We start from the raw sequence: 25,954 nt of genomic DNA on the forward strand, positions 1-25,954 counted from the left end.
ATCTGTGGAAAACAGCTCGAGAAATGGGAAGGGAAACCATTTGAACGGAGGTTTGCAGTCACACAGATCTGATTCCCTTCTGCATTTATTTTTGGAGTTCGTACATTTCTGAAGCCCATAGTCTATGTTACACTGTACAATATATTACCCAAGTAGGAGTAAATTCAGCTTAAAATTAAAAAAAAGTACTTAACACATAAAAGTTTGAGAAAATGCATTACTTTTATTATTATTTTTTTGTATAAAATTGCATCACTTTCACTGAGCAATCTGGTTCACAATTCATCTCATTTTTTTTTCTACATTTCCATTTTTTTCCCCATTTTTATATAAATATCATAATCCACAGTTTACAAATAAGCAGCAACACTCCGCAACACCTCATATAAAAATGCCTCCCATCTCCTGAAGAGTTATGTGGTATTTTCCATTTAAAATTTACTGAACAAAAAAGTGACAAACATTATACATTATAAATATGTGAAATGATTTAGTGCCTGTAGCTGGTGTGAACAATTATTTTATACAAATGTTTTTCAATAAATAACTAGAAAGGCATTAGGTTTCAAAGTGCATTTCATTTTCCTAGACATTTGAGTCAGTCCTAGGCATTTATTATTAATTCATTGTTTTTGTACCAAATCAACTTCCCACTTAAAGCAACACAATTAGCAATACATTTTTCATTTTTGTGCAAATTTTGAAGCTCACAACGTTTGAAACTGCATCAAATTGCTTCATTGCCTGACCCCTTGTTCACCAAAAACGCACTGATTTTGGTGAACTTTATTTTTGACGATTTCAGTCTTTGAAAATCTCACAACTTTTACATCGTTTTTTGGTTGACATTTTGGTGCAGATTGTGAGCTACAGTCTTTTAGATATGACTCCAGCAAAGATCTCACACCTCAGAAACTGCACCAAAATGGATGCTTAACCTGAGACTAACGCATTTTTTGGGTGGACATTTTTGTGTAAATTTCAGTCTTCTAGATCCAACTTTTACTTTTTTTTTGAAATTGCACCAAATCACTTCATTAACAGAGACAAATGCATGGCTTTTGGCGGACATTTTGTGCAAATTTTAAGCTACAGTTCTAGATCCAACTGGAGCAAAAATCTCACAGCTCGCACCAAAATCGCTAAATTGTCACAAATAAGCATGATGTGTCTGGGAAACTTGAAAATCCTGTAATATTTAGTCAATTTTTAAAGCTACTCTAACTTCATTGGTGGGGAGCATGCCACGTACTTATGTCCGCGTAGATGTTATTGCTTTGTCTAGAATGTCCCGCAGTATGGCATTATACTCAGGTAGACAGGTAGATGATGCTGCCAGGCCAACTGACAGTTCAGATCTGTGGAGTGGAGGAATCTAAGTTTTTCATGATATTTTTGAGCACTAAAACACCTCAGAATTTAAAAGGTGCACAGTGCAACTTTTGCGGTGGAGGGTTTGAGATCTGCTTATCTCCTTGGAGACGTTATCGCTTTGCCTGGAATGTTCCATGGTATGACTTTAAACATACCCATCTAGCATTTATTCATTACAGGTGTTTCTCTTGCTCAAAAATACAACAGTTTCTTCTGTGAATAGGGGCGACTCTCCACAGATCTGAACTGTAATGTAGCGTAGTGCTGTAACCTGCTTGTCTCCCTCATGACTGATTGGTCCACAGTATAGGTTAAACCTTTCTAGGCAAATCAAAAACATTTCCATGAAGACAAGCAACTGGCGGACTGTCCACTAGAAAAGTTACACAGTGCACCTTTAAATAAATCCAACTCTATCCAAGTTTAATTGAACACTGTAGAGCATTCCAGGCAAATATATTAACATTAACAGCCCCCGCCATGGTTCCAGAAAAGTTACATGAAGCATCTTTAATGAGATTTTTACCTTGTCCAAACCTCATGTGTCCTTTCTTTGCTTCTCTATCTGCACGTGCACGAGTCCGCCACCATGTCCTCCAGCTCCCTGTACTCCACCTTCTTCTTGTGCACCACCAGGACGCTGAGGGGGAGGTATTTGAGCGGGACACAGGAGAGCAGAGGGACCTCCCCCAAGCCTAACCCGTGGATGGTGTTCTGGATCACGGCGTGGTTGGGGGAGTTGTAGCCGTAGGGCAAAACACGGGGGCAGTCTCCACGGCAGAATCGAGGGTTGTACATGGGCGGAGCTATGAAGTAGTGGCCCCACCCCAGCTGGTCGAAGGAAAGTCTGAACGAGTGGAGCTTACAGCGGTTTTTGGGGGTTCCTGTTTTCCGTTTGTAGTTCGGAGAATCGGAGAGGAGTGAGGGAGAGGAGGTGGGGAGAGGCGAGGAAGAGGAGGACGAGCGTTTGGTCAGAACCTCTAAAGTCAGTGCGCTGTCTTCAGACCTCCTCTGGCGAACGGCTGGGAGCCCATGTCTGATCTGGTTTATAAAGTCCTCTCCTCCCTCTCCCTCCTCTCCTCCGATCAGCTCGCCCACCCACTCCTTCACCTGCCGCCGCTCCTCCAGGTACAGCAGCAGAGACGGCGCCTCCACGTGGGCGTTCTCTGCACTGCGCCTACCGAAGGAGAACCAGTTCCACCAGGGCACCTCGGCCTCGCCATGCCCAGGATCGGAGCACCAGTACTGGGCAGTGAGCGTCAGGTGGGAGGTGGGCTCCTGGAGCACGTGGGCAGTGATGTCCGTCTCTGTCCAGCGTTCGTCAGGCTCTAGGACCACCAGGCTGCTGTGGCCCAGAGAGGAGAGCTGTGCCCTGCAGCGGGGGGCTTTGGGGGTGGAGTCCCGGCCAGAGGAGGAGGACCGGAGGTGGACGAAGGAGGCTCTGAGCAGCTGCTCTGAGGGGAGAGTGTCCAGGTGATACTCCACTGTGAAGGAGTAGTGGTGATCTGAGACACAGCACAGACGGAGAGGGTTAAGATGGAGGTTACACAGAGTTACAGCAGATACAACACTGTATATAGACCAGAGTTATACTTTGCACCTGATGTCATCAAATTGTGGTTGTGAAGCTACCTGGAGGCACTGCTCTGTCTGAAACTCTGTTACTCATGTAAGACTTTAATCTGAGCTTTATTTTAACACAGTGTGACCATAAAGACTTGGCTTGGTTGGAAATACAACAGGAGAGCTCTTTTGTGCTCTTAAACAAGTCTCTCACACATAAAATTACAGTCACCAGCTCGCTCACACTGTTTTTCACTTTAGCACCTTTTTTGTTGAATCTTTGTATCTTTACTTGAGTCTTCAGAGTATCTTAAAATGTTTTTGTCCACATTTACCACCATGTGCATGATGTTCCCATGGAAACTACTAAGCATTTTGCCAATAGAGATGCATGTGAACATCCCCAGAGTGATGTCACTGCAGTAATAGGGCTCTGTCTCTGAGTGACATGAACCTGAACATGACCATAACCTGAGGAAGACACACGGGACAGAGGGGAACCTTTGTGATGAACAGGGGCTGGTTAGTACAAGCTTTTCTAGTAATTACATGTGTCATTTACATATTAAATTATAAATGTAAAAAACACTTGGCACCAACTCTGTGTTACAGTGTTACAGCTAAAAACACATCCACCGCAGATGAACACCGTATGGACCAAAACATGACACGAGCCCGCGTTCACTGAATGCAGCACACATATGTGCGCACTTTTCAACTGTGCACCGGACTGTTTGCACATGTTTGAGTTTGAGAGCTTCTTATGAACCTCACTCCCGCACGTTCCCGTGCACCTGCGTCTATCAGGACTGACCTCTTGTGGCGGGCAGGTACCGCACTGAGGACGCTGTGGGCCGGAGGAGTCTCACGGTGTTGGAGCCGAACTTGCGGTGCTGTCTGGGCCTCCCGTCAGGCCCCGCGGCGCTCTGGTACAGACTCAGCATAAACTGCAGGTTCTGATCGGCCTTTTGCTCGCGCGTGAGAGGCCGGTGGTGCGCGCGCTCCTGTTTTGGACTCCGGCTGCTCCGGTTGGGTTCCCGCATGGACACGGTGCACGTGAGGAGACAGAGGAGGATGAAGCCGCACGACCGCATGTTCGGGTCAGAGAGCTTCACGGACGCGGCTACGGGACACCATCCTCCGCAGAGAGCAGCGCCATTCACACGTTTCACACGCACACGCATCTATGCACGCTGCGCGCTCCCGTGACCCCCAATTAACTCCTCTGAGGAGCAGGAGCAAGGGACACGCCTACTGTGAGCACGTGACCTGCTTAAAGGTGTGTGTACGTATAAGGTAAAGGAGAAAACAATTATGCAGGGTAAATTCTGCAGTGATATGTAGTACTGGTGTGTATTCTGCGCTCTTGTATCCCCGGTGTCATAACCTGCAGAAAGACACGTACACGTTTGTCTCATTCTCAGTATATGGACAGACCATGCTCATGTGAAAGCTCAGAACCTCCAGAACCTCCAGAACCTCCAGAACCTCATTATCAGTAAGAGTTCTGAGTAAGAGCTTTGATTTGAACACGTTTACTTCATACCTGGAGATACAGCTTCGTAAAATATATGTAATGCAGTTCATCTTGAGCAGTTTCATTAATAGTTTAGTCTAGTCTGTCGAAGAAAGGCCATGACTGAAGTAGGAGTAAAAGTATGTGGTTTGAAAACTACTCTTATTTAAGTTACTCAGTTAAACGGCCCATCAGAACTATATCATCAGAGGCCTGCCCATTCACACTCTTACACCCCACTATTCCACACGAAATGAAAAGGGGACACCTAAAGTTTTTATGACTTTAAACTTTTATTTATTTATTTATAATTAGAACAACTACACTCACAAACCTCGGCCAACAGTGTGATCAGCCCAAAGTTCACTTATGTTAAAGTATTAAACTGCTGTGGAGTGCAATGAACCAAAGAAACCTCAACCTGACAACTGTAAGTGCGTCCACCTGCCGGTCTCCAAAGTATCTGTTTCCACGGAGACAATCAGGCGACAGAAATGTTACACAAAGTATGATATTGCTTTAAAAAAAACATCAGTCACTGTGGCATTCCCTTTTTACCAGATTCATAACTTAAGTGCCATTGTGTTTCAAATCTCTATGGCTAATACACATTCAGAGGAACAATGTAGTTACACAGTAGATTAGAAGACTCAAAACCCCACAATGCTTTGCTTTCAAGACAAACAAAACAAAGGCCGTATAACATAACATTGGAGGTTGGACTACTTATTTGACTAGAACACACTTAAGATCATTATATTTAAGATTCAGCTGGCAATTTTACTTTTTTTTTTTTATCCCTGTCTTTTCTTAGTTTTCAAATTGTTCGTTTCTGGTGGGAAATCATTACAACATGCTGTCACCTCCAAAGGGCCAAAACCTGCCTAATTTACACAATAATTTGACCTAAAAAAAACCAAAAAAACCAATACATTTTCATTGTTAGATTAATGTTTAAACTGCTAGAAACACATTCCTGCTTTTTTTTCTGCATCTGGATTCCTGCATTTTAGATTGAATTGTGTACTGGTAACACGTATGTTTTTTTTTAGAATACAGCGCTACTTCCTGTAATTTTCAACTTTCATTTTCAACTTTTCTTCCACAAACTGTAAAATTATGATAAATATTGACAGGAACTATCCCACCAAACCAAGTCACAATTAGACAAAACATGAACAACTGCCATACGCACGTACATTTCGAGTCTTAAATTAAACAAAACAAAACATGCAAAAATTCCACTGAATTCCCTGGTTTGCAACATTACGAAAATTCATTCCATTCATGCATTTTTTGACCAATATTTCTACAGTTTTTGTTATACTTTAGCAAAACTTCAACTCACATTTCAGTTCACAAGGCCACAAATAATTCTGTCTGAAATCACCAGTATAAGTATTTAAATCAAATCTCTCAAACTATTAGCACTGCATTGTATTTGTCCAGTGCAAACTTTTAAATTAAGGCACCGAATGTCTATCTTCATGTAGACCAAACCAGAACAAATTACAGGTCAAATCTGCGGAGAGGCGACCCCGGTCACAGTCAGAATGCCTGTTTTCCTAGGTATTTTTGCTCTATAAAACCATCTGTAATTGAATAAATATATAAAGTAGAGCTGTTTAAAGTCATACTGTGGAACATTCCAGGCAAAGCAATGACATATCCATAGAAACAAGCCAGACTCCCAACCAAAAAGTAACATAGTGAAGCTTTAAAGATGCACTGCGTCACCTGCTGAAGGGTACGCCACCTGAAGTGTTCTACAGTATGGCTTTAAGCATATTTATCTCGATGGAGACAAGCAGCTCAAATTCCAGGTCAGATCTGCGGAGATACGCCACCCTTCAGAGTAAAAATGAAATATTTTTGTAATTGAACAAATGCGAGATGGCTAAGTTTAATGCCGTACTGTGGAACATTCAAGGCAAAGGTATACTATTTCCATGGAGACAAGTTGGAAATGTAACCACAAGCAGAAACGTTACGCAGTACACCTTTAAGTGTTATTAAATCATTATTATAAGGGTGATAAATAAAAAGGTTAAGCACCCATCTACACAATAAATATTAACTTCATTTCTGTTTTTATTATTAAATATGAGCGACTGAACTAACAGCATTTGGATGTAAAGTGAACAAGTTAACGTCAAGTTTACCTAAAAATATGTTAATAATATAACATTATACACATTATATTATTGTCAAAATTGTAAAAAATGAAAATGTAAAAGTTATTTCTGAAATCCAGATTGTCACGTGATCTTTCCTGGAGCTTTGTGCTGTAAAAACTGCAATAAAATTTAAAGGTCCTATAATATGCAAAATGCACTCTTATGAGCTTTAAGACATGTTAGAATGTTGTTGCTTCATCAAAAACATACCTGAGTTGTGTTTTGTTTCATTCACACATGTTTGAGTAATGCTTTATTATTAGTCTGTTTACATCTCCAAAGATCAAAATGCTCTGTTCCAACTTGTGATGTCATGAAGCGGTCATTTTCAAGTTAACTTCTTTTACCTTTAGTTCAGTAGAGATTGGCAATTCCAGGGCTGAAATGATCCAAATGATTCTAGTGAAGGTGTATAGAGTTCAAAAAACACAGTGGAGCACTTCCTGTATTACCACGTGACATCACAAAGTAGAAGAGAGTGTATTCTGTTTAAGAGAAGAACTCAGCCTTAATATGCAGCTTTTGTGTATTAAACATGTGAATAAAAATGTGTGAATGAAAGAAAACATAACTCCAGGTCTGTTTGTGATGAGGAAACAACATTAGAACATAGATTAGAAAATAGCGTCATATAGCTTTAAACTTTTCTGTTGCTTACTCAAATGCAAAACATGCTTAAATTCATGTAAATCGTTTTTTTTATACATTCGTAAAGTAAACATTGTTATTGCATAAGGTTTTTAGTTCACAGTTTGGGTCTCTATGAGCCTTTTGAGAAATGAGATTTTGAAAGATTTTAAAACTTTGCTGTGTAACTTTTCTAGTAGCAACCTGCTTGTGTCCATGGATGGATTTTTGCTGTGCCTGGAATGCTCCACAGTATGGCATTAAACACGTTTATCTCTGTGGCGACGGCACTTTTCCTAGGTATTTTTGAGCACTAAAACATCTGTGATTAAATTAGTGCTAGTTCAGATCATACTGCGGAACATTCCAGACAAATCAAGCAGGCAGACATCTCCATGGAGACAAGCGTGTGACAGACCCTCCACCAGAAATGTTACACAGTGCAAGATTTCTGAACAAATCTTTTAAAATGTTTGACTGCACAAAAACTATAATTGCACTTAGAATTGTTTTCCATTCTGAACCTTAGCTTAAAAATATACATGCATAGTAATACAATTAATGCAATCAATACAGGATTATTTCGTGTGAATAAGTTCCATAGTACGTACTCCCTGATGTTTTATTTGTTATGACCAGTGAAAACTCGTGATAGTGAGAAGAACTACTCCACAATAACAAAGAAAGAATAGATCAAGTATCAGAATTTCAGAAAGGACTGCACAATTTAAAAGTATTATTTGTGAAAAGTATTTGTGATAAATTATTAAAAAGTAGGATTTTGTTCAGAATGTGCATTGTAAACAACTCCAAGAGAATTAATATCTGAGAGAAGACTGAAATCTGATCTTGAAACTAATCCTAGAACCCCATGTATTTCAGAACTTGCAGATGTCTAAACTACAGGGTTAGCAGCTTTTACACAGAATAAGACTCCATGGAGACACAGGGGAGGGCATCTGACACACACAAGGGCATCTGATACATGAGGGAGGGCGACTGATACAAAGGGAGTGCATCTGATACACTGGGAAGGCATGTTATTGACAGGGACATTTCAGAACATGTTTGTAGAGATCTAAACTACAGGGTTAATAGTTTTTACACAGAATAAGACTCCATGGAGACACAAGGAGGGCCTCTGACACACAGGGACATTTCAGAACATATTTGTAGCAGTCTAAACTACAGGTACATCAAAATGTTTCTACAAAAAGATAGAATATTTTGTTCTTTGCGTAGTCTATCATTTATCTAAACAAGTGCAGACTTTAATTAATTATTGTGTCAACTCAAATTGCCATTTTGATTTACTGCGCCGTCCCAATTTCAGTTATTGTTATTATTACAGAAAAAAAATGTGACACTTTAAAGGTCCTATTTTACGGAGAATTGACTCTTGTGAGCTTTAAGTTGTGTTATAATATTGTTGCCTCCTCAAAAACATACCTGGAGTTGTGTTTTGTTTCTTTCACACATGTTTGAGTCATCTTGCATTATTAGTCTGTTTACATCTCCAAAGCTCCAAATGCTCTGTTCTACCTTGTGATGTCATGAAGTGGTAGTTTTCAAGCTGACAGCTACATTTTACCTTTACTTCAGTAAGGATTGACAATTCTAGGGCGGAAATCATCCAAATGATTCTAGGGAAGGTGTACTTCGTTTAAAAACACAGTGGAGCTCTTCCTGTGTTACCACTTGACATCACTAGGTGTTTGAGAGAAAAACTCAGTCTAAATATACAGGGTTTGTGTGTTAAACGTGTGAATGAAAGAAAACACAACTCCAGGTATGTATCAGAAAATAGCTTAATATGGGCCCTTTAAGTGTATTGTATATTGTTATTTCCAGTGAATCTGCTGTAAAATCCTAAAACTCTTTGTTGAGTTACTGCACAGCACAGGCGCCGCTGGGTAGAAAGTCCTGCACATAAGCAGCCACAGCTTTAGTCAGGTACGTCATGCTCCCAAAGCGGCCACTGGGGGCGCTGTCATAGAGAAGTCTGCACACGCCTGTGGACGGGTCTCTCTCCAGAACAGACTCCTCTGCTCCAAGGTCCTTCTGCACGACACAAACACAAGAATCATATTTAGGTGAGGGAGACTAACTGAAAAACTGTTGTCTAATGCTAGATAACTTGTGACTGTAATGCTATGTGCGAGGGACTTAACTAAGATCACCAAGCAAGTCAACTCTTATTGTGTTAAAATGAAGCTCAGATTAAAGTCTAAGAGAGCAGACAGCTATCTAGACTGCTGCCCCCACAACCTGGCCCTGGATAAGTGGAAGAAAATGGATGGATGGATGGAGAGCAGACAGAGCAGTGGCTCTAGTTGGCATTATCGGGAATGTTGAGCCACTTTTGTTGATCAGCTGCAAAGTAACTATTGTAACACTGATTTATTATTAATTACAAAAACACTGGACATGATGCCAAGTTAGTGATGTTATAATTTGGTGTTTTCGTTCAAGGCGATTATCCAATCAGAAAGCAGAATGAGTCTCTCATTTGGGTTGCCAGTTTCAATGCTGAAATCCAGTGTGTTTAAACCTAAAAGGACTCTCTGACACACAGTCCTACCTGGTCCTTATAAAACATATCATTGGCCGCGTGCACGATCTTCTCCACGTGGATGATGGAGCCGATGGAGTCGATTTCTACGTCAGCCAACATGGTCAGCACCAAGATGGCCTCCACCAGCAGCTGTCTGTACTCGGGCTGAGGAACCCTGTTCAGAACCGTCTCCACGTGAACTGAGAACTTTATCTCTCCTGGGGTCATCTGTAGGGGGCGCACAACGCAACACAGGGTTAAATGGAATCAACAGGATCATGAGGTTAAAAAAAGTCCATAGATTAAAGATGCATTGTGTAACTTTTCTGGTGGAGGGTCCGTCAAATGTTTTTCTCCATGAAGATGTTATTGCTTTGTCTGGAATGTTTCACAGTATGGCATTAAACCTTTCTATATGCATGGAAACCAAACCAGACCAACGTACAGGTCAGATCTGGGGAGAGGAAACCCCAATCACAGTCAGAATTAGGGATGGGCATGATTAATCGATTAATCGATAATTGATCATTAAGAATTTCATCGATTACGTTAATTTTAATCGACAAACCGAATGCAGGTTGCTGTGCGTAGTGTGACCAAACAGGGGTCCGTACCTGTAGCTCTCTGCACTCAGAAGGAGCGAGACACAAACAGTAGGTCAGCCTGCAGCGTGCCGAAGCACAAATGTGTATTTAACGATGATTTGTACAAGAAATCCCACGCTTTCTGTTGCGTTCGGGACAAGTGGGAGTCCTTGTGCACAGTGTACAAAGCAGCACATATGTTTCGGTGTCCAGTGGGAAAAAGCTTTACCAGGTGAGAGTCCCAACCTCCCTCCCCCCGTACAGTGTCCTGGTTTTGACAAACGCAAATATGGTCACACTAACCTGTATTCCACTGACTCATGTCTTTTAATCCGACAGAAATTGACCGCATCAGCGACACAAGAGCTGTAGTTTTATCTTTGCTGAGTTTATGCAAATTAGCGATGTGGTTTTAAGTTGCGCAAAACTGAATTAAACACATTATAATGTCAAACGGATTGATGTGGCTCTTGAGTCGTTACGGTTTATATGTCGTAAAGTTGAATTTATTTATGCAGATTAGTAGTGCAGATAGTAATAATAATGATGATCATTTTAATATAAAAACGTTAATGATTTAATCGATAATCGATCGTTAATTCTTCCGACGATCGATTAAGAAAATTTCATCGAATGCCCATCCCTAGTCAGACTGTCTGTTTTTCTAAGTATTTTTGAGCTATAACACCAAGTAGAGCTGTTTAAAGTCATACTGTGGAATATTCCAGACAGAGCAATGGCATATCCACAGAAACAAGCAGGTGACACCAGAAAAGTTTCACAATGCGCCTGTAAACGGGTGAGAATTTGATGGTGGAATTTGTATATATGTAAATGTCAGACAGCAGATTTGTTGACCTGGTTTACGGTTCATATCGCTGTAATTACTGAGCCTGTCCACATGAAACAAAAACTGGCACAGCATCTTCTCTGTCAGTAAAAATAAACAAAAGTGTAATTATTTTTTCACAATAGTTTTAGAAAGTGGTGCCATAATTCAACCCCAAAGACGTGAGTGTTGTCAGTTGAAAGGACTTTAAGACATAAGATTAATATGTCAAGTTTGTGGAGCCAATCCCAAACAAATAATGCAAAGGTTCAACATTTGTGGATCATAACTTTGGAGATCTCTTTAAAAACAGTGAATCTCCCATAGAGTTGTACAGGCCCTGCTGTCTCTGACCTCTCTGGTGGTGGAGGAGGGAAGCACGAAGCCTTCAATGGACAGACCGTGGCACTGAAACGAAACCGAGACACTCATTATGATGGTCATTTATTAAGGAGTCTACCTTTAGCATGGACTTAAACATTTTACACTAGAACTAAAACTACAGTATTGATACATACTGAAGAACTGAAGAACTACTCTGTCTGAAGTTCTGAAACTCAAATACACGCATCACGAATTTCGGACTTCCGGTCATTGCGCAATGCATACTGGGAAGGATTTTCTGAAAAAGTGAGCATCAAACTACCATGTTTGTTTTCCCAGTGGGATCCGTCTATTGACAAAGTCAGTCTTTTCAAGTCTTTTGAACCATATGACTTTTGTTTCTGGTTCTGATATTGTCATATTTTAGTTTTGGGATTCGGACATCGTAATTGTGTGGTTGTTGGATGTCCTAACGGCAGAAAACGGCTCGAGAAATTTGTTTGCGAACTTCATAAATGCAAAAGGGAATCAGATCTGTGTGACTGCAAACCTCCGTTCAAATGGTTTCCCTTCGCAACGGAATAGAAAAGTAGTGAAAGGAGAATGTGATGGGCTGTACTCATACACAGGAAAGACGAAAAAGGAAACCTTTGACTGCCTAAGAATTCATCCCGAGTTTGCACCGAACATTTTGTATGTGGAGCGCCAACAAAGCAAAACCCTGATCCCTCGCTCAACCTTGGTTACAAATTTAAATAGTCAATGCCAAAGCGAAAGGCACCAACTGTTCGCCAAGAAACACCTTCCACTGCAAAGCGACCAAGACGTGATGTTGCTGTAAAACCACAAGAACAAGAAAGTGCAGCTCAGTCTGTTTGTCTTCTGCACCTCTCGCTTAACAAACGGGATCCCACTTTGATGGCACCTCATACAAAATGTTCGCTGCAAACAGGGGATGGCTTCTTCGGCAGTCAAAGGTTTCCTTTTTTGTCTTTCATGTGTATCAATACTGCCCATTGCCTTCGCCTTTCACTATTTTTTCAATTCTGTTGGGAAGGGAAACAGTTTGAACAGAGGTTTCACATTGATTCCCACAGATCTGATTCCCTTTTGCAGCTATGGAGTTCGCAAACTTCCGAAGTCCGTTTCTCAAGCCGTTTTCTGTTGTTAGGACATCCAACAACCACACAGTCACGATATCCAAATCCCAAGACTAAAATATGACGATATCAGAGCCAGAAACAAAACTGATATGGTTCAAAAGACTAGAAAAGACTGGCTTTGTCAATAGACGCATCCCACTGGGAAAACAAACGTGGTGGTTTGATGCTCACTTTTTCAGAACATCCTTCCCAGTATGCATTGCGCAATGACCAGAAGTCCAAAATTCATGATGCATGTATTAGACTTGAGTTTGTTTTAACACAATCTGACCAGAGAGAGTGGACTTAGTTGGAACTACAACAGGTGAGATAACTTGTGCTGTTAAACAAGTCTTACTCACATAAAACTCTCAAGCTACAGTCACTCTCACTTTTTTGTTGAAAATCTTACTCCTAAACAGGACCATGAACATTCATATTGATCACAGGCTCCTGAAAATGTGCTGTTTAAATCCATTTTGTGTTTTTTCCTTAAGTTTTCAGACAATCTTAAAACTTGTTTGCTAATGTCTGCATTTTGTCTCAATGCTTTCCTTGTGTGCAATTGTCTCTGCATTTTGAATGGAGTTTTCTGTGTTAATGACATAAGTAGAGGGATTCTGTTTTAGAACTCATTATTTCCTGTATTTTTGTACTTTTCTTCTCAAAGTTTTTCCTCAACTCTCACTTAACTGATGTAAAACTATGATAAATATTCAATTCACCACAGGTACTATCCCACCAAGCCAACTCATAATTAGAAAAACATGAAACCTGTCATCTCTACTAATATTTTACCTTCTGCAGGATCTTCCAGACTTTCTGATAGAATCCGACTGGGACTCTGTTAAGAGCTCCGTCCAGCCTCCTTCTCCTGAGCCACTGTCCGTGACGAGTGTCCTTCACTGGGGGAAAAGAGTCGGGGATGTCCAGGGACTCTATGGAGGGCAGTCTGTACCTCTGCACACAACAGAACTATCATTAGGAAGGTCACCGTATATATGTTTGTGTTAGGATTACGGTGAGAAGAAACATCAGGATTTAACACATAAAACAAAAGTGAAATCCTTCATTTTCTTTGATTCTAACCCATCACCACTCCTCTTTGTGGCCAAGTGTTACTTTCTTAAAGAGGGGGTATTAAGAAATATTGATTTCTTTGAGCTTTCTACCATGTTATAATGTTATTCCCTCATCATAAAAACATGCCTGAAGAGGTTTTAGATGTCATCTATGCATGTTTGAGTAATTAAGCGATCTCTCTAGGGCCTTTTCAAATCCTTCTTACAGTTAGATGTAAGATTCTGTACAAGGTTCCACCCAGAAATCTACTTCATTCATGCTCGCACACGACAATTCTCCATAAATATACAAAAACATGATACAAATCTGTACATAACAACTTCACAAACCTGATGCAATGTGCAGTTGTTACATTAGCTAAACATGCTGATTGTAACTCTGAAGGGGGGTGACTTTTAAGCATCAAAAGTGAATCTCATAAAACATGTTAACATGTTGTTTTGGGCAAATACAGCATTTTCAAAACAATAAAGTTAACATGGTGAGTTAAATATGTTATGTGTTAGCAGTTAATGCCCCAGAGAAGTAAAATACCCCCTCTTTAATGCAAAAGTGAACTTACTGTGATATAAACAGATGCTATACATCTAAGTTTACTTTACTAGAGAGTGAATATAATATAACTTAATTTTGCTTCTAAAATGGCCACGATTATTATATTTTAGTCCTTATATTGTGACTTGAATCCTCACTATTATTGATAAATCTATTATCTGGACTTCCCTATCATTCACAATCACTCAGAATAATACAATTTACACGCACACACACAGACACACAAAATAATCCATAGGTGTTAGTCAAGAGCTGGAGGACAGGCCCCTGTCCTCCAGCTCAGTTTAAACTATAAACCTTTCACATAATACAGTAAAATATAAATGTGCTCTTATATTTAAACAAAGTGAAATGAGATTCACCCCTGATTCGATGTTGTCTAAATCCAGCGACTGGGAAATTAAACTCTGCAGAAAAAAACACAAAAATAAACATTTTAGGCACAAATCCAGTTAAAAAATATGAAATAGACCAAAAGCCAGAGGAATCCTGTTGGTAAAGAAACTGCATGCAATGAAACAGATGAGGAAAAAAGCATTGGTTAAAATTGTGAATTCCAAAACTGCAAATTCACACAGGTTAAATTAGAAGCAAAGAGATTATAAAACACATTTTCAGCATTAAATTATATCAAAATTGTACAGTTTTGTGACATTGTTTAAGATGTTGGCTTCACAGTCAAACAATTAAGACCCCACAAATAATAATTGAATTACTGAAGCAAAAAGCTTTATACAATTCATAGTATTGTAAAAAAATAAAAATAAAATAAAATAAAATAATAAAAATATTAATAATAATTAAAGGAATTACTGGACAGCCACGAAAGTTTTCTTATATGACAAATCCGTAAAAAAAAAATAATATATATATATATGTATATATATATAATGCATTATCCAACCTTACGACGCCAGAAAAAAAAGTGTTCAGACTGAAAGACAAAATGAAAAACACTTATTTAAAACCCTGTCTTTAATATTATTCTTACTACATCATTAAATACCAGTATATTTAATTTATCATAATGTATAACATGTTTAGTTCTCAGATACACTTCAGACTAGCATGCTGTCTCCTGTTAGCCACAGTTAGCTCCACTGTTAGCTCCACGCTAAAATTGCATTGAATCTGAATAGGGTTAGTTTCACCTTCACGGATTCTGTCAAAGACACTCTTCGCTCGATCTGCAAAACAGTAAATGCATCTCAAATAAAACATTTACAGATTTAAAAATAAAATGAGTAGAAATCCTCCCAAAACTGTTTTATATTTCATAAATAAATAAATAAAAGTGAATTTAATGAAATCACTAAAAATATTTTCTTTCACCTCCTGGACAGAATCAGTTAGAGACAGTCTCGGCTCCTGGACACAAAACAAAATGAGTTTAATCTTATTATGAGCATAACTTTAAATTTTAAACATTAAAAGGCCCAAATTAGAGAATAATTATATAATGTAAAACTTTAAAGGTTCCTATATTACGCAAAGTTGTCTCTTGTGAGCTTTAAGCCACGCTAGAATGTTGTTACCTCCTCAAAAACAGACTTATGTTATGTTTCATTCACCCATGTTTGAGTAAATCTTTATTATTAGTCTGCTCAAAATGCTGTTCCACCTTGTGATGTCATGAAAATGTAGTTTTCAAGTTAACAGCTCCTTTTACCTTTAGTTTAGTAGAGATTGGCAGCTGAAGGTGTATGAAGTTTAAAAACACAGTGGAGCACTTCCTGTATTACCATATGACATCACAAGTTGGCAGTGTTTTCAGTTTGAGAGAAGAACTCAGCCTAAATATGCAGGTTTGTGTGTTAAACATGTGTGAAAGAAACAAAGCACAACCCCAAGTCTGTTTGTGATGAGAAAACCACCTCAAACAAAGATCAGAAAATAGCGTAATATGAGCCCTTCAATAATAACTAACTTATGGAGCAATCATAAATTATTAATAGCTGATCTATACTTACTTTTTACATCAACGGAAGAGTAAAATATCTTAAATTACATTATGCAAATTAAGTTGGACATTAATTATTGTTCCTATTTTTTTTATTTTTTTTGTAAATTAATTGTAAAAATTAGAATCGCTCTTCGTCCATTCCATTGTATTTACTTTGTTAGTTTTTAAAACAATCTCTTAATCTCCAAATTCATGCATTTATGAATCAATTGTAAAAAAAAATTTAAAATGTTAATGGGGAGGAAATAAAATTAAAAGAAAATAAAAGTAGATCCGTAAGTCCATCTTCACCTTGAAAGTATCTGCCAGAGAAAACCTGCGCTCGGGCTGTAAAACATGAGCTGTATGAGACCAAACCCACACCTCCTTTAAAGAGGGGCATTATGGGAATTATCACCCACAGAAATCAGTCAGACCAGTGATTTTCAACCAGCTTTGAGTTTTAATAGACCACTCTGATCTTGGTCGGCATTCAAACTGTAAAGCAAGTTCACCTCACGACAAGAGTGCAAGTGACTTTACATTGAGAAATTGAAATATGGAGATTTGCTACTATAACTGCTAGCCTCTCTGAGCTTCACTTGACTGGAGCTGTTCTCTAGGGTTGACGTCACGCTCCCTCAGTCCACTTCTTTATATAGTCTGTGCTCTGGGTGCTGAAAAACTCTGCCGTGCACCTTGAATGTTAAAGGTACAGTGTGTAACTTTCTGGAGGTGGCGTGTCCCTGCATGATTTGGAAATAAAAAATTAAAGGGCCTATCTCATGCAAAATTAACTTTTCAGAGCTTTCTACCTTCTAAAAGTGATGTGTGGGCCTTGTTGATGAAGTGTTTTTTAAGATTGATTTGGCGTTTTTTTTAAACAAATTGCAGTGAATTTCTGCCACCATTCCACATGACAACGAGCTAAAGCTGCTATAACAATGACGCGGCGTGACCAGTTACACCTATGATGCATTTGACGTAGCAGAAAGCGCTTCGTACCCCCCCCCCCCCAAATAAGAGTCAGGTTTGTGGAGACGCAAGCTCACTCACAGTAAAGACCCGTGTTTTTCTATGTTTTAGATTCTTATTATTGTGCCACTGTGATAAAGAGTGGTCTATTACAACATTATAATCGATGTAATTAATCCCCATCTCCTGGAAACCCCAAGAGGAAGCTCCAGTTCACAAAATCATTCATATAATTGTCCTTAAACAAAAGATTCTCCAGATTTTCACCACTTTTGACTTTTACTCACATCTGGTAAAGACAACCTGTGCTCCAGCTGGAAATAAAAACATGTTTGTTCATTATTTTCACATAATGGAAATCAAATATGCATCCTTAAAAGTTGCACTTATGAAAATGAGGACAGTTTGCCCTTCAACCCCAAAGGTCAGAGGTTTGATTACAGTCCCAACCAGTGCAAATGAATACTGCTGTTGTGTCCTTAGGCAAGACACGTGTGACGGTGATTGGTAAGAAGTGAATGAATAAAACTACAGTGGAGACAATTTAAAGTGCATATGACAGATTAAACTTAATTTTACCAAAACAGAAGCCTATAACTGAAGTGAAAGTGATAATTCTGCTTCCTGGTTGGACACAGTCACACTTAACTGATGTAAAACCATAATAAACATTGACCACAGGTACTAACCACCAAACCAGGACAGAATTAAAAAAACATGAAAACCTGCCATATGCACTTTAAGTATAATTTTGTTATGTTAATAGAAAAAACAAAAATACATTCTCACCATTTTCATGTCACTCTTGAGTTTGCTGATCCCGGCGCGTTCACTCTTTGTCGCCCCCGTGTTCCCGAGTTGATGGATGGATATGGCAGGACTAACCCCAGTCTCAATCTCACGCACTTAAGAAAAAAAACACAACATCTGAATTATTCTAAATGCAACGAGAACAATCAGAAAATACTTTGTATAATTTATTTAAATGGGTTAGGTTTATGTGACATCACAACACTGCAGAGTCCCTATATTTTAAACTGAGCTGGAGACAGGTCAGAGCTCTATGGTGGAATTTGCTGTGTAACTGTCTCTGTAATTATTGGGACTATCCACATGAAAGAAGAACTCGGCGTCTTCTCTTCTACACTTGTGGCTGAGTGGCTGGTACACTGAGCAGTTTTTAAACTTTTTTATTTAATATTTTGAGCTTTGACCAACAAAGAATTGCAGTTTAAAAGACAGAAAGAAAGGACTACTCTTTTATTTTTCCAGTGTCCATGGCGACTCTGCTTGGAGATAATTATGCCAGCCAACAATCGCTTTCTACACCAAATATGGCAAAAGACATTCCAGAGGGAATGGCCTGTCTCATCACTGACCGGAACAACAGAGCACAGCGTGAGGCTCAGAAGAGGCTTTCCTGGTGTGTCTCCAGACATCACCTGGAGCTCCATGGAGGCTGCTACAGTAATATTGATTGATTGACAATAGCTTCAGAAAGTGGTGTCATTATTCTACCCCAAAGACCTGATTGTTGTCAGTTGAAAGAAATTTAAGACATGAGATCAATATGACAAATTTGTGGAGCTAATCCCACACAAATAATGAAAATTACACCATAGAATTCTGACCTGTCCTTCAGCTTAGTTTAAACTATAGGAACTTTACAAAGCCCTGATGCCACAGCCTAATATAATGTGATAGTTATTATAGTATAATAAATATATAGTTGTTGTTTACTGCTGCGCTGGACTCCAAACTCCTTCCCGCTCAGGATGTGGTGCAGCAGGTTCTTCACTTCAGACGGACTCATGTTCATCAAGCTGTCTGTTGCTTCATCTCCTACACAACAAAATACACAGACACATCGACAGTTAAAGTTATATTACACAAAACTGACTATATATAGCAAAACTGTATCATAATCATCATGGAGACAAGCATTTACAGACCCTCAACCAGAAAAGTTACAAAGTGCAGCTTTAAGGTCCTATATTATTCAAAATGACTGTTGTGAGCTTTTAGCCATGTTATAATTTTGTTGCCTCATCAAAAACATACCTGGAATTGTGTTTTGTTTCATTCACACATGTTTTAGTAATCTTTTACTATTAGTCTGTCAGGATTTCAGCCTAAATATACAGGGTTTGTGGGAATGAAACTAAATGTAACTCCAGGTCTGTTTTTGATGAGGAAACAATATTATAGCATGGATCAGAAAATAGCGCATTATGGGACTTTTAAAATGCCTGAATAAAGCATTATTTGAGCTTTCCAGTATTAAACCCTTTTTACCGGAGCAGTTGAGTGACTGTGCGAGCTCCGTGGCCATGACTTGGATGATGAGTCCAATTCTCAGTCTGAACATTTCACTGAACAGATCCGGCTGCGTTCGAATACTCATCGCCAAATACACCATGATCTCCTGAACAAAGAGGTCAAAAGTCAAGGGTTACGCACATACAATACGATCGTAGTGCTTTCATAATCATATTTGCTCTTCTGGGGAGAATTTGACTCATTTGCATCAATCATGTTAGTCTTTAGCTTGAATTTATTTTCATTATTTTATAGGTTAAAATATTCTGTCAGTTTTCAGTTAAATAGAGTTTGGAAGGAAAACACTGGTAAAACCTGTATCGCTACAATCACAAAACATCTCTGCACTCAACGTTTTCAGCAGTTAAATGTGGCATTAACACCAAAGAATAATAAAAATAGATAGCATGTGACACAGAAACATCTGGGCAAGGACAGATCGAATTTTGACGCAATTCTGTCCCTCTCTCCTCCTCTTCTCTCTCCCTCTCTCCCCCCTCTCGCCCTATCCCCCAGACCATTAGACTATCTCCACATTTGCAGCACCTGAGTGAGGATGGCCACGCTGATGTTTCCGTCACTGGCCTGGTCGATGAGCTCGGCGAGGAGGTCCGGAGGAATCGGAGCTGTGATGGTTTTCTCTCGAGGCTCTGGAGGCAAACCCACTGTGAGGTGCTTCTGATGAGCCAGAAGGTCTGAGCACGCCTGAGAGAGAAGGAGAGGAGCAGAAAGCAGAGAAGAGAGGCAAGAAAAGAGAGAAGAGAAAGGAAGAGATGGGACAAGAGAGGAAATGAAAGCGGAGGAAAGAGGGGGAGAAAGGAGGTAAGGCCACATGGTGATATAAAAGAAAGTACTATGATTTAATGTTGAAAATCACATTCTATTGTCTAAAGGCCAATACACACTACAGGATTTTTCAGTCTTAAACGATTTTTAAACTTGCATCAAAAAGCACACACCACGACACGAGGACAATCAAATCTCCAATCGCAAAGACTGCAGCAGGATATGTCTGCGGACTATAGGCTATAAAGTTATGAGCGTGATCGCGTCAGCTGTTTCCTGTCTACAGTAAAACGAATGTTCAAAAAATCAGATCACTGCACTTCTAGTTTAGATGCAAATCAAAACTGTGTGAAATACTTCAGATACACAATTTTTAACGCACAGAAGGCTGGTGATAAAGTACACAGGAAGTAGAGTTAGTATCGCTAATCTGCAGCTTTTCTCCTCGATCTATGTGCTGTGTGGATGTAAACACACATGTGAGGAACAGCTCTCTCCTTTTTACTTTCAAAAAACACTCCAAACTGGATTGATAGCGCAATTTTGTGGACTGGGCATCATTATTTGCGGGGGATATTTTTTATGGATAATGTGAATAAGATGCTGTAGTTTAAATTTTCAACGTTACGAGAGATGAGTAATACAGTCTTCTCCTTATTTTCGCTATATCCTGAGTTTGTATGTTGCGCCTCTGTGTCCGTCTCTCCATCTGCCCCTGATGTTCTGTTTTATTAGCTGTTACTGTAAGATCTGAAAGGGCAACTCAGAGTCTGACACCACATATATGAACACAGTGGCTTCAAAATCGCAAACAAAGACAAAAAGTCGAACTCGTTGAGAAGCAAATCGCAGCCAGAATCGGGCAAATTCTCTTGTAGTGTGTAGCGGCTTTAAATCGAGTTCCTTAGTATTGAAATTTTAATGTCACGATAACAATACAAGGACGGTGTATTATTTAGTTTTGTTTTTACCGAGTCGAGTTCCTCCACTTTCTTCTTGAGCATTCCTGAGATCATCCGGATGAGCCCCCAGTGTTTGAGCGCCCCCACCCTCTGGTACAGGTCTGACAGAAGAGTGTGAACTGTGCTGCCTTTACCGTGAAGACCAGTGTCCCAGTCCATACCCCTGGAAGAGAAGGAGAAGAGAAGGAGAGGTGTGAAAGAAAAGAGAGAGGGTGAGGAGAGAGGTGAGGCAGAGAGAGAGAGAGAGAGAGAGAGAGAGAGAGAAATGAGAGAATGAGAAAAAGGTGAGAGTGAACAAAGAAAAGACAGAGGAAGAGAGGACAGAGAGAGAGTGAAAGAGAGAGAGAAGAGAGGGAGAAGAGAGGGAGAAGAGAGACCTGATGCCTCTTCTGCAACTCCCAACGCTTCACCATCTGACTCTTTCCTCTGCTCCTCCTGTGTGTCCTCTGTTTCAACTCTGCATCCACTGACTCTCTCCTCTGCTTTTCCTCTCCCCCTCCTGTCCTCTCCTCTTCTCCTCCTCCTCTCCTCCTCCGCTGTGTGTGTGTGCAAACTCTCACTTGTCTTTAAACAGGATGTAGAGGATGTCGGCCTGGTCCTGCAGAGAGGGCGTTTCTTTGAGCAGTCGGACCAAAGCGTTGTAGTCGATGGCTCCAGAAGCATCTCGGGGAATCCCACTCTCCGCCGTCACCGTCACCTCCGGTACCTATGGAATCAAAAGATGTCAGGAATACGAATAAGTGAATTTTAATGTGTACAGAGGTGGTAGAGGAGCAAAGACATATATGCAAGTAAAAGTTTGTAAATACTACCAAAGTAGAAGAACAATACTGAAGAAAGAAAGTAAGAGTATTTGGGAAAGCTACTACTGATTCTGTTTGTTAGAATGTTCTTACCTCCTCAAAAACACACCTGGAGTTGTATTTTGTTTCATTCACACATGTTTGAGTAACCCTTTATTATAGTCTGTCTACTTCTCCAAAGCTCAAAATGCTTTGTTCCACCTTAGTGGCAGCTTTCAAGTTAACAGCTACATTTTACCTTTAGTTTAGCAGAAAATGGCAATTCCAGGGCTGAAATCATCCAAATGATTCTAAGGAAGGTGTAGTTTAAGAACACAGAGGAGCACTTCCTGTATTACCACATGCCATCACACGGTTATGTGTTTTTTCCAAACTCATGCAAGATTTGTGTCTGAAACATGTGTGAATGAAACAAAAAAAAAACTCCAGGTGTGTTTTTGATGAGGAAACAACTTTATAACATAGATCAGAAAATAGCATAATATATAAGAGTAAATGTAGAGACGTAACATCTGATTTGTAATTTGAAGAATTACACGTTAAATCAAGCACAAAATCTGGTACTAAGGACAGACACAAAAATGAGGCAAACAAAATCATATCTGAACAAGAGGTGAAAGAAACACAAATGTTCAAATCATTTCGTATTGTCACATAAAGCTTTTGTCACTTCAGACTTCCTCACAGTGGGAAGAGGAAGCACAACTTTTATTCAAGTAAGAGTACTGTTACACTGTACTATATATTACTCAAATAAGAGTACTATAGTGTGGTGTGTGGTATAGTGAAGTGTTTTGCTCAAAGACAGAGAGGCAGAAGCATACCTGGACCTGGTGTGGAGCAGGAGAGTCTGGGATGCTAAGGTTGAGGGATGGATGCCGCGTCCTGAACAGTTTGTTCGGGAGGTACATGTTCACGTCTGAGAGAAAAACGACACAAGTTATGTAAATGTTTAGGATTAGAGTACATTTCATGGCTTTAAAGGTCTTATTTTCTGATAAAGTGGTTTCATTTCTGGTCCAGAACCAGGACTAAACCAGGATCGAACTAGGACCAAACTTGGACTACACCAGATCTAAACCAGGACTAAACCAAAATTTCACCAAGACTAAACCAGGACTAAACCAGAACTAAACCAGGAATAAAGCAGGACTAAACCAAGACTAAACCAAGATTAAACTAGGTCAAAAGAAGGACTAAACCAAGACTAAATCAGGATTAATCCTGTATCAAACAAGGACCAGACCGCAGCTAAACCAGAACCCAGACCAGAACTAAATCAGGACTAAACCTAGACTAAACCAGGACTAAAGCAGGATCTAATCCAGGACTAAGTGAGACTTACTGTGCACATTGAGTTCTTGAGCCTCTTTCATGAGTGACACCATCTCTTTGGTTTTTGTGGCTGCAGCCTTGAAGCGGCTGAGCCCTCCCGCTGCAGGCTGGTGGGTTTTAGTCTTTTTAGGAGTCGCATGAGCCAAAAGATGATCCAAATACTGAGCCAGGTCATCTGCCTCTGAAACATGAAGCAAGCAGAGAATACAATACAGACGCAAGAGAGTGTGAAAGAGTGCAATACTGTTACTAACATTAAAGTTACAATCTGCAACATATTGCCCACCAATATAGACCTTTTCATTTTGGCTGTTTGTTGCACTGGAAAGTCTATTAACACATGTGTCCTTACTGTGAATGGGCTTCTCCACAAACAGCCAAAGAAACTGTAATATTCCAAAGTATGGCATAAAGGTCTCTATATCCATGGAGAATGTTCCAAAGTAACCAGATTTAGGTTTAAAAGAATCAGAAAAATGCCTTCCTTGTGTACATTATCTCTGCATTTTGAATTGATTTTTCCGTGTTGATAACATACAGTCCCCTCCAAAAGCATTGGAACAGCAAGGCAAATTCTCTTATTTTTACTGTTCACTGAAGACATTTGGGCTAAAGATCAAAAGAAGAGTATGGCACAAGAGTTCAGAATGTCAGCTTTAATTCCCTGGTATTTATAATTAGATGTGTTTAACAACTTAGGATATATCACAGTTTGTATTACATCACAGTATTTTTAGGTAAGCAAACGTAAAGGAACAAAAAATCTTAAACTAAATAAAATGTACTATTTGGTGGCAAAACTTGCTTGCAATAACTGCCTGAAGCCTTTGACCCATCGACATTACCAAACTGTTGCAGTCTTCATTTGCGGTGCTGTTCCAGGCTTTTATTGCAGCTTCCTTCAGTTCTTGTTTTTTTCGGGGGTTTCTCCCTTCAGTCTCCTCTTCAGGAGGTGAAATGCATGTTCTATCAGGGTAAGGTCAGGTGACTGACTTGGTCAGTCTAAAACCTTCCACTTTTTGCCCTTGATGAAGTCCTTAGTTTTGTTGTCAGTGTGCTTAGGGTCATTGTCCTGCTGCATGATCTAATTCCTCCCTATGAGTTTGGATGCATTTCTCCGTACATTGGCAGACAAAATATTTCTGTACACTTCTGAATTATCAGGGAAATACCAGGGAATTAAAGCTGACATTCTGAACTCTTGTCTCATACTCTTCTTCTGATCTTAAACCCAAATGTCTTCAGTGAACAACAAAAATAAGAGAATTTGCCTTGCTGTGCCAATACTTTTGGAGGGGACTGTACATAGAGGGATTCTGTTTTAGAACTCACTGCTACTGTATTTTTGTATTTTTCTTCTCAACTTATTTCAAAACAAACTGCCATTTAACTTATGTAAACTATAATAAATATTCACCACAAACACAGTACTATCCCACCAAATCAAGTCAGAATTAGAAAATGAAAACCATTAAAGTAATTTAAACTAAACTTAACTAAAATACAAACTGTGTACTGAGTAAAAACTGATGAGGTCACACTGGAAAGTTATATAAAAGTGTGTCAGATGCCCTCCCTGTGTCTCCATGGGGTCTTAAGCTGCAAACCCTGTAGATTAGACCTCTACAAACATGTTCTGTAATGCATGGGATTAGTTTTAGTTCAGATTTCAAGGCCTGTGAGTATAAGACTTCTACTAATTCAATAATGCAATAAAGGATAAGTACTGATGAATGCATTAACTCGTTTCAGTCCATATTGTGAACAGAAAGAAAATCACAAATCTACTCACAATCTATGTTCGAAGCATACTAGTAGCCTGACTAAATGCAACAAGCACTAATTCATGCAAATACAGGGTTAATTATGATAAACATTCAAGGCAAAACTAGTTTAACTGTTAGTGTGAACATATAGACTGCAAAAATGCCCATTAAAGCAAATTAAAGCATTGTAGATAATATTATCCACTGTATTTTTGCTTGTTTTTAAGAATGGATGTGTGATTAAATAAGCACTGATTTTTGATTTGATATTAGCAAAGCATTTAGATAATAGGTCATTTTGCAGTCGGCGGCCATGCTGATTTAGTGAGAAATGGTCAGACCAGCTTTGTTTAAATACAGAAAAATTTGAAATAAACTAAACATTTTTAATAACAGATTGAGAACAAGTTTGAAGTTTTCTTATTTAAAGGTGCAATATGTAACTTTTCTGGTGGGAAATATGGCACTTGCTTGTCACAAGTGGAGGAGGTACTTTGCTTGGTATCAGTTTGTGTTTGTAGGTAAGTATGGCATTAAACTTATGCCACTAGAGACAAAAAGGTACAAAGTTACTAGCCAGATTTGTGGAGAATAAATATTTTTTGAGATATTTCACCCAAAGGAAAACAAAAAACGTGGTTATGGTTTTTATCTATTTGTATATAATTTGGACACAATATTCACCTAAAATGACTTAATAAAAGAAAGTGCACCTTTAAAGTGGATTCTCTGTTCTAT

At 39.3% G+C, this 25,954-nt stretch overlaps 2 protein-coding genes across 3 annotated transcripts in view; both read right to left on the reverse strand.

Moving 5' to 3' along the window:
- Nucleotides 1–203: 203 nt before the first annotated feature.
- bmp15 (bone morphogenetic protein 15) lies at nucleotides 204–4,104 on the reverse strand. The gene is made up of 2 exons (XM_020917811.2): nucleotides 3,752–4,104; nucleotides 204–2,879 (listed from the first exon to the last, which is right to left on the reverse strand). The coding sequence occupies exons 1-2, from the start codon at nucleotides 4,029–4,031 to the stop codon at nucleotides 1,936–1,938; spliced, it is 1,224 nt and encodes a 407-aa protein (XP_020773470.2). The 5' UTR covers nucleotides 4,032–4,104; the 3' UTR covers nucleotides 204–1,935.
- Nucleotides 4,105–4,644: 540 nt separating this feature from the next.
- Nucleotides 4,645–25,954, reverse strand: part of phka1a (phosphorylase kinase, alpha 1a (muscle)) — a 37,223-nt gene continuing 15,913 nt past the window's right edge. Inside the window, exons 19-31 of one of the 2 annotated variants that reach the window (XM_055156270.1) lie at nucleotides 23,461–23,631; nucleotides 22,940–23,034; nucleotides 21,873–22,018; nucleotides 21,322–21,475; nucleotides 20,111–20,269; nucleotides 19,541–19,670; nucleotides 18,986–19,087; nucleotides 18,035–18,150; nucleotides 14,691–14,735; nucleotides 13,489–13,650; nucleotides 11,579–11,632; nucleotides 9,839–10,039; nucleotides 4,646–9,318 (exon numbers count right to left, since the gene is read on the reverse strand). In XM_055156270.1, coding sequence (XP_055012245.1) covers nucleotides 9,145–9,318; nucleotides 9,839–10,039; nucleotides 11,579–11,632; nucleotides 13,489–13,650; nucleotides 14,691–14,735; nucleotides 18,035–18,150; nucleotides 18,986–19,087; nucleotides 19,541–19,670; nucleotides 20,111–20,269; nucleotides 21,322–21,475; nucleotides 21,873–22,018; nucleotides 22,940–23,034; nucleotides 23,461–23,631 — 1,709 coding nt within the window. In that variant the 3' untranslated portion in view covers nucleotides 4,646–9,144. Of the gene's footprint in view, nucleotides 9,319–9,838; nucleotides 10,040–11,578; nucleotides 11,633–13,488; nucleotides 13,651–14,690; nucleotides 14,736–18,034; nucleotides 18,151–18,985; nucleotides 19,088–19,540; nucleotides 19,671–20,110; nucleotides 20,270–21,321; nucleotides 21,476–21,872; nucleotides 22,019–22,939; nucleotides 23,035–23,460; nucleotides 23,632–25,954 lie in introns of both variants that reach the window. The other variant, XM_055156271.1, reaches the window with a different exon arrangement.

Source organism: Boleophthalmus pectinirostris, unplaced genomic scaffold (genome assembly GCF_026225935.1).
Source record: "Boleophthalmus pectinirostris isolate CB_2022bp ecotype Guang Dong unplaced genomic scaffold, ASM2622593v1 HiC_scaffold_20, whole genome shotgun sequence".
In the NCBI taxonomy this organism is placed as follows: Eukaryota; Metazoa; Chordata; class Actinopteri; order Gobiiformes; family Gobiidae; genus Boleophthalmus; species Boleophthalmus pectinirostris.

What these genes read in the sequence shown, in the direction of transcription:
- bmp15 (XM_020917811.2), bottom strand. Translation starts at nt 4,031, where the DNA reads ATGCGGTCGTGCGGCTTCATCCTCCTCTGTCTCCTCACGTGCACCGTG. An exon ending in GTACCTGCCCGCCACAAGAG is followed by an intron (nt 2,880 to 3,751) that starts GTCAGTCCTGAT and finishes GCTGTGTCTCAG; the next exon opens with ATCACCACTACTCCTTCACA.